This window comes from Condylura cristata, unplaced genomic scaffold (assembly GCF_000260355.1).
Source record: "Condylura cristata isolate star-nosed mole 26May11 unplaced genomic scaffold, ConCri1.0 scaffold00035, whole genome shotgun sequence".
Classification (NCBI taxonomy): domain Eukaryota; kingdom Metazoa; phylum Chordata; class Mammalia; order Eulipotyphla; family Talpidae; genus Condylura; species Condylura cristata.
The window spans coordinates 2,224,348-2,233,439 of NW_004567136.1; the positions used below are offsets into that span (position 1 = coordinate 2,224,348).

Sequence of the window (9,092 nt, forward strand, 5' to 3'; positions counted from 1 at the left end):
TCGGGCTCCATGGGAAGGCAGAGGCCCTGACCGCACCCACCCGCCCCAGGGGACCCGCCCGCGCGCCCGCGCGCCCGCCCGCTTCTCGCGGCCGCTCTCCCCCTCCCCCGACACACACTCACAGGCCGGGCATTGATGGTAATGTATGCGAGGAAACAGCAGAGACTCAGTGATGGGTAAATCGTCTTTTCGTTTCGGGCCGGGCCGCCGCGGGGGCGGGGGGCGGGGGGCGGCGGCGGCGGGGGGGGCTGTTCCTCCTTATCTGGTGCTGGCCGAGCCGCCATTTTTGTTGTTAACCCTGATCCGGATCGGGCTGGGGAGGAGGAGAGGCCGCGCGAGCGGGCGAGGGCCGAGGGAGTGAGAGGGAGCGGGGGCCGGCCGCGGACCGCGTCCCCCCCTCCCGGCCGCCTTTGAGCGGGGTGTTCGGGGTGTGTGTGCGCCCGTCGCCGGGGCGTGTGGTAGGTCTCCCGCGGGGAGGGGCCCGGGGGGGGGGAACGCGTTTGCTTCCTTCCCCCCACCCCAGATGTCTTATGTCGCCGTCTCTCTTCCTGTTTTTCAGCTGTCACGACCGGAGGGGGGACTCGCAGCCTTACCAGGTACCAGCCGAGGCTGGGGTGGAGGAGTGGATGGGGGGACGGCGGGGGAAGGGAGGAACTGCTACTCGAGCGCAGGCTTCACAAGTCGCTACAGGCCCTTCGGTGCAACAAATCCGAACTAGCACCGCGGGGTCCCCTGAAAATTCTGTGTTTGGGCTCATTAGCGCTCTCCGGCAACGTTGAGTGACTTATTTTGACGGGTGACTGCACGAAGTCCAGGTTTCTTTTTAGGAAGGAAAAAAAAATTAGCAGCCAAGAAGCACCTGGCTTGATTATTTGGGTGTCAGGAGTCATTGGGATAAGGTGATAGGTGATTTCTGAACCCTATTCATTGTTTGGGGAAGCTAAAAGTTAACGTCAAAATAATGTGGTTAGATGAAGGGCCTGGGAAGAAACTGCTAATTGATTGGCAACTTGTAGGTCGGTTTTAACCACTGTTCCTTAACATTTTATTTATTTTTGGTTGCAAGCAATTGCCTTAGTGAAAGTGCTTTTGTTTCTGCAAGGCTTGAGGTCTTTGGGTACTTGGATAGCTCTTTTTAATGGCTATGGCTCTAGGTACCTAGGTTCGTTTTGGTTACTGCAGTTGCAGTTTTTAAAAATTATGCTAGAAAGTGGCTCCTGTTTTTGGGGAGGGGGGGATTTTTATAAATGTTTGCTAACTGAGATGACACCAGAAGTAAGTAGTCCTTACATCAGATCACTTAAAAGCTATCTGTGTAAGCTGGTTGTTGTTACTGGCTTGCTGAGCTAAAGCAGAAGTTAAAGCCCTAGCTCCCCTGATGTGTAAGACTTTGTTACTTTTGGATATGGAAGCCATTCAACCCTATTGGGCCTGCCCCTTTGAAACGTAATTGCACATTGTAAGAGATTGCGATAGCATGGTTGTCTTAAAAAATATCTTACAATAACTAAACCAGTGTTTGAGAGAATTCCATTATGTTATGTTAAATGTATAGCTCAGTATGCCAGAAAATTGCTTCACACATCTGCAAGAGTAGTTAAGTACGAAATGCTTTATTTCTATCAAATAATTGGTGAGACTGACACTTTGTGGTTTTGTAGGTTTGCAACATGATTGTTATTTATGCTTGTGTCTGTTTATCAGCTATACAGTAAAAATACATTATGTAGTATTCAGTTTTTACTTGTCTTTAAACTTTTTAATTTCCAGAAAAGCTGATCGAGGAATTAACATACAAATGTCTTTAATTTCTTGTGTTTTTGAGATCACGTACTGGAGGTTTTTTCCCTTTTGTTTTAAAAGTATCATTTGTATGAGGAGCTTTGTAATGATTCTTAGTCCGTTCTTGTCTGAATAACTTAAAGGAATAATTGAAAATGGAAATTTTAATTTTGTTGATATAATTCATAAACTTAAAATCAGTACATCTTGTCTGAATAACTTAAAGGAATAATTGATAATGGAAATTTTAATTTTGTTGATATAATTCATAAACTTAAAATCAGTACATCCATGTTTATGATAAAAGTAATTTGGGACTTTTAAGTTTCAATTCTTTTTCTGTTTCTTTGGGGGGGTGATGTTTTACAGGCACTTAAGTATTCATCGAAGAGTCACCCCAGTAGTGGTGATCACAGACATGAAAAAATGCGAGACGCCGCAGATCCTTCACCACCAAATAAAATGTTGCGGAGATCTGATAGTCCTGAAAACAAGTATAGTGACAGCACAGGTCACAATAAGGCCAAAAATGTGCATATTCACAGAATTAGAGAGAGGGATGGTGGTGAGTAGTTTTTTTGTTGTTGAAATTTCATTTTGTTTATATAATGTTTTTATCAAGATCTCTATATGAAACAGTAGGTGGTAGTATTTCCAGTGTGGGCATTTGACCACATGGTTTGTATCAAGATTTCCCTCAATTCTTGACTAAACAAGCTGCTTTACAAATAAGGTGCTGACTTGAGCATCTAAAAATGGAATCAAGTAGCTGACCATAAAGGATGTATTTGTGAATATAGTGTGCTAAATGTTTCACTGAGAATAACAGAAATACTGGACTTTTTTCCAAGAAAGAAATTAAACATTTTCAAGTAGATTTCCATTTACTTGATTTATTTTGAGATCTTTATTGTGTTTGCATTTAAGCGTTCAAGTCTTCTAATGATAATGAGTTTAAAAACTTAATAGATTTACTGATACAGTTCACAAGTTAAAGAAGCATTTGTAATTCCTTTTGGATTTCTGTTGTAAACATTTAAAATTTTAATTTCCATATTCTCTAGGCTTTCATGAGTGTATCTTCTATACTGTGTTCATTTAAATATTTGACTTTTTAAAGTTAGCCTGATTTCTTTTGCATATTGATGTATCCCTTTTTTTTTTTTTTATTAGCTTGCTTCAAGGTCTTTCTGGCATGAGGCAGACACACAGTGAACTATTTTCTGACACTAATTGTCCCAAATTTACCAAAATAACAGATTTTTTTGTCTATAGCATGCATTGGGGAGTAAACCATTTTCACTAAAATAATTAAGACATGCCTGTTTTTTCCCATTATGAGATCTAATTTAATAGGTAACATATTTGGGATAAAATACTGAATGTTGAGTATGCTTTTATAAATTTCTAGGGAAACTAAATAGAGTACATTGTGAATTCCTACCTCTGAATGTCAACTTGGCTTCTCAGTACTTTACTTTAAAAAATACCCTTCATCTTTTGGTGCTCTTTTGGCCTTATCGACTAGAAGTCAACATTACTTATTCATTATAACTTACATAGTTAGGAAACATTATCTTCTACAAAGCTACCTGGTTGAGGAAATTAATGGTCAGACGATTGCATTGAGATAGAATGATTTGCAGGGTCATTGCATGGGAGAAATTTAGTTTTCTGTTGAACATAGTAGCTTTGTGCTTATGCAGAGAGAAACCTTATTTTTGTGAGTAGCAGTAGCAGGTGGGTATGATTATTAAAGAGAAGTTCTTTGGCAGCAAGGTAATTTTAACTATTGATTTCAGTTTGTGGGTAAGTTTTCCATAGTGTTGTGTTATCAAGCACTCTTCTGTTGTGTATGTCAAGTGTTAGCTCTTGGGCAGGTTCTTTTTGTACTCTATTGTATTTTTTAAATTTTGGTGATTGTGACAAATTAGGATGTAACTACGGATCTCCTCATAGATTCTTAGCTCAGGTTTTCTTAGTGTTTATTCAGTTAATTTATATCTGCAAGTTGAGAAAGAATTCACTTTTGATGCTCTGGAAAATTTCTTTCTGTAAATGCTTTCCTATATTTACAGTTAAGCATGCTGGCTAAATTCTTTTACAGTTGAAATGATCCCAGGAATAATGTGTTGCTAATTCATTCAACAAACATTGGGTGTCCACAGGTTAATTAACAATTATGTGATATTCCTGGAAGTAAAGTTACTAAGACGCAATCCTGGTTTTGAAGCTGTACTTAAAGAAGTTACTCTTAAGAGTTAGTGGTGTTTTTAACCGCTCGCTTTTTCTGTATTTCTTTATTCTTCATTTGGTTTTTCATTTTATTTCTACGTGAACTCTAGATCCCTGGTGCTGGCTTTTGTTAAGTTACAACCTCACTTGAAAATTTCCATCTTAATGGCTTGCTTGCTTGTCTTCCTCTGGTACCTTTTAACCCTGTGAACATACCGGCTCCATTTCTGTCCCAAATCTAATATACCTGGCTGCCATATCCTGTATATTATATGAGACTATAATATCATTAAATACAAAATCTACATTCTGGAGTCCTGTGTAATTCTGTCTTTTATGTGATACAATGGCATCTTCCATTATTTAGTACTTAGTCATACTTGACTCAGGTGTTTTCTTTTATTGCTAATATGTGTTTAATACTAAGCTTTGTAAAGTGTATGTCTATGATTTTATGAGATTTTATGTATGCCTGTAGATTTTTTTCCCAGTATGAATTTCAGATATATAAAATATTTGTATTCAGAAGATTAGAACTGTTATCCAAAGTCAAATGTAGGTGAGTTGGAATATATGTGCTCTTAGCATGGGCTGTATAAGTAACGTAAGAACAGGTACTATAATTATAGAACTAATTTTACTTTTTTTCAACTTAGGATTTTTAAAAAATCTAATGACTTCAGAAATTTTACATTGACAATATCTAATAACTTAAGAACCTATGTGTTATAATTGGTAACTTGTCTTTTACAAAGCAAGTTAAACAAATGGGCTATTTTTAAGATTTGTTTGTGCTTTTCAAGACTGGACACTACTGGGGCACTACTGGCATTGGTCCAAAACATGGGCAGTTTTCAATAATTGGTTTCCTTTAATGGTATCTTGGATTACTATCAAAGATAAGAAAAGGATTGAGGAGGATTGTCCCATCTTTAGCTGGTCATACTGCACCATAGTAAGTACAGAGAATTAGAGATGTCCCTTAGGGTTGTTAAAAGGAATGTAAACTATTAACAAGTTATGGAAAGTTATATGCGACTCTAATTTACAAAATAGTCCTTTAACTTGGTGAGATTGTCTTTATTTACTCTATAATCTATTTGTAAAACAATCAAAAATTTTTAATAGTCACAATCTTGAGTTATAATCATTACCTTTATTTTTTATAATTTCTGTGTTTTTTCAAGATACAGTTGACATCTGAATGTCAGAAGCATATAGCATATACACACAGTACAGGTTAACTGCGGTCTTTTATGGAATTGTAACATGCTTTCCATTTAGTTAAATCAGTTATTCTTGAAGACTGGTTCTCAGTTGTAATTTTACCAAGAAACTTTAAAAGAGTGATGTTAGTACAGTTGAACCTTGAATAACACAGGTTTGAACTGTCTGGGTCTACTTACGGCAGTTTTCTTATAAACTGGCAAAGCTAGCTTACTGAACAAGTACATTGATTGTACAATACTATAAATACATTTTCTCTTAAGATTTTTCTTGACATTGTTTTCTTTAGATAGTACTTGATTTTAAGAATACAATCTAACACACAAAATACTATATTAATGGCTGTTAATAATACTTAGTTTTGGGGGAGTCAAGTTTTATAACTTCAACTAACTGTTCACTTAGTTCTGATTAACCCCCTTGTTGCACACGTCAGTTGTGCAAATATGTTTAGGAATGAAAGGTATTTTTACTTTATTCTGTAAAAACTGAGCCACAAAATTTCAGCCTCTTGGGGGTTGTGCCATTTTTCTCTCCTCAGAATTAACTGTGAGAAAATTGTTGTAAGATATATTTGGAATACTTACTAAACATATCTTTTCTGGAGAGAGATTTTAATTGGTTAACTGAAAAAAAGTCCTTGATTTGTTAGATTTAGTGGACCCACGTAGCTTTTGAAGTAATATACAAGTGTCTTTTGAGTCTTAAAATTGTCCTTAATGGAAAGGTCCTCATTGTTTTTAAAGATTTTAAGGTTTGGTTTTTTTTTTGGTGTTTCCAATACTTTTTTTTTATTACAAAAGTTTATTTTTACATCATTTTGCACATATTTTTTTTTCCATCTCGATTATAATCCCCGCGGGTTTCCCATCACCAAATCACCCATGTGCCACCACCATAGTCCCGTGCATTTCTCTCCCTTCCCCCGCCTCCATTTTTGATCCCATTACCCCCTCCACCCCCACAAAATGTCTCTGGTATATGGTTGTTCATTATTTTTGTTATTTTCTCGCCTGGTCCATTATACTCCTGCTATGAATGAAACCATCTGGTATTTTTCTTTCTCTTTCTGGCTTATCTCACTAAGCATGATCTTTTCCAGCTCCATCCAAGTTGCTGCAAAAGACATGTGTTTCTCTTTTTTGATTGCGGAGTAATATTCCATTGTGTATATGTACCACATTAAAGATTTTAAGGTTTTTAGGTATATAGTGAAAGTTTGTCTTATTTTTTCATTTAGCCATGTCTGGAGTAATTTGGGAATCTATTTTCACTTGATTTCAACAAAAAAGTTACTATGACATTTGAAGGAGTTGTTCACTCACCATTTTGGGATAATTGGTATTTTAATAGTTTTTAAATATTGTTAGTAATTGAATCGTTTCCTACTGGATAGTAGACTGTACTTGTGCATTATTGCCCTATGGTTTGATTCAGATAACTGAGGTTTGAATAAGTGAGGATATGGTTTGCATTTGTCATGTTAGAAAGTACTATAAAAATGAACAGTCTTACTTGATCTTCATGTTGGTCTTAGAAGGTAGAAGGTATTCTTTTCAATGTCACAAAATGAGGGAAAATTTACTCAGATAAATCGTATACACTGTCAGACCTAAGACACTTAGGCATATTGAAAAAGTATTTGGTGGGTGGGACAAATTAGTTTAAAGGTGATTTGACTTCTGTTCTCAAAATTTTTCACCCCATTACCCCTTACTATAATTAGGTTATATCTTACCTATTTAATAATTAGATTATTAAATAGGGACTGTGATAAAATAATTAGGTTATATCTTACCTAATTATAGTAAAATATCAAAACCAGGGCACGGACATGATACAATATATTTGGCCAGTTCTCCACTAAGTTATCACATTGTCAGTGTGATGATTGCAGTTTTTCTTTTCAGAAGAGTGGCCCTAAAGTAAGAAGTTTGTTCTTGCTTCAAGGTTCTGTATGTTAGGCTTTTTTCTGGGTTGTTCCATTTGTCTGTCTGTCTTGTCCTGGTACATACTTCAATAGTATGTCTGTTGAAATGTCACCCTGTTGTGCCTTCCTTCCTGCATCCTGATGAGTTTGAAATGGCCATCACCATCGTGTCTTTTATTTCACACTCTCTACTTAATGTGACCTAGTGTCATTACTTAAAGTCGTTCTGCTGTAACATGACGTGTTCCTGGAAGTCACCATCCTGTGTAAATTGCACCACAAGACTTAGGAGAAAAATGTGGCTGGGGCAAAGTATTCAAAAACACTGTCGATAACACAGTTTGAAAATACAGGATCTAAAATATTGTAAATATTATACTTACTACATAGTTAAGGAATATATTAACAATCCATTGTACATGACACTTTGCCATGACACATCTGAAGTTAACTTATGGAAGGGCTGTCGTTTGTGAGCTACTGTGAAATAGCCTGAAAGTTGTAACACCCTTGAGAATGGCTATGACTCATAACTCCTATGATGATAGATGTTTGAGATGTGTGTGTCTGTGTATTTTGTAAGTTCCTCTGCGCCTTTACACATTCCTGTTTCTCTGCAGAAAAGCTTACATATACTTTATTTCTGTAGTAACACATATTTCTGTTAGACAACGTTGGAATAGGTGGATCTTGAACTGCTTTCTCTTTGTTAGTATAAATTTGTTACAGAAAAAAAAGCCAGGAAATACAGAAAATGAAATAAAATTACCTCAAATTGTATTATTTGGAGTTAATCATATGTTTAATAGAAAAATGATTCTTTAACCTTTCCAGAATTATTTCATATTGTGTTAGACTTTTATTTTTTATATTTTTTCTATGTATGCAATAGAATATATTCTACAGACCATTGTGATAATATCAGCCTGAGATTATTAAATAGGGACTGTGATAAAGTAATTAGTCATCTTTAATCACTACTAATTGACTTTTTGTCTCCACTCCATTAATTTTGGGGTTACATTAGGTATTTTGAAATACTTCTAAAGCATTTAAATTAACCTGAATTGTCACACATTACTGAATTTACTTTTACTCCTTTGACTAGTTAAGAAGAGTGTTAGGTCAGGGACCCTAGGTGCTCAAGCTACTGCTTCCTTCTGAGTCAGGTCAGAAATGTCAGGCATTTTAATTGCCAGCTGAGGATCCTAAGGAGAGGGCCACATGAGGGGGGCCTGCAAGGCAGTTCTCACTTAGTTCCTGCTTACACCCAGGACTTTGCAGTTCAGAGATTATCCGTATAGATGGATTCAAGAACCAGCACACAGGTTTCAGGGTAATTTCCTCAAAATTGAATCTGTGTTAGAATTACCTGAAAAGCTTTTAAAGCTTCCTGTTCTTTGGTGCCATCTGAATTACCTTGGATTCACATTCATTTTTGTCCAGGGTTAATTTTCTCTCCTCCTTTTGTGTGTACTTTACCTAGATCTCCAGTTTGTAAATACTAAATTGAAAGTTAATTTAAAATTTCAGTTTTCTTTTTTCCATCCCTTGTTGTGCTTCTTCATGGTGGTTCAGTTAGGAGCCTGAAAGGGTGGTTATTTGCTACTAATATAGAGCTACTGCTGTTGCCTTGGCTGTCTTAGGCACTTGGATGTCCAGTCTTGCCCCATGCCATCAGGCTTTTCTGAGCAAGTTCAGTGGTAAACTTCATTGGATTTTTGTCTGTTTGAAAAATATTTCACAGAGTATGGTATACTCTGGTTGACAATACGTAATAGCAAAGTTTTCTTTAAAATTGGCTCTTAGGAGTAATTGTGTTTAAAAAGAAGCTTAGGATGAGGGTGGTTGGTGTATTTATTTTTTTTTTTAAAGATTTATTTATTTGTGCATACAGAAGTGGGGCACAGGCCAGAGG

The 9,092-nt window shown here is 36.8% G+C and overlaps 1 protein-coding gene across 6 annotated transcripts in view; it reads left to right on the plus strand.

The window, feature by feature from the left end:
• WAC (WW domain containing adaptor with coiled-coil) overlaps positions 1–9,092 on the plus strand; it is a 71,154-nt gene that overhangs the window by 909 nt on the left and 61,153 nt on the right. For 2 of the 6 annotated variants that reach the window (XM_012732752.1, XM_012732753.1), the window contains exons 1-3: positions 69–176; positions 560–596; positions 2,134–2,347. In XM_012732752.1, coding sequence (XP_012588206.1) covers positions 136–176; positions 560–596; positions 2,134–2,347 — 292 coding nt within the window. In that variant the 5' untranslated portion in view covers positions 69–135. Of the gene's footprint in view, positions 1–64; positions 177–559; positions 597–2,133; positions 2,348–9,092 lie in introns of those variants that run through there. The other 4 variants (XM_004693052.2, XM_004693055.2, XM_004693053.2 and 1 more) reach the window with 4 other exon arrangements.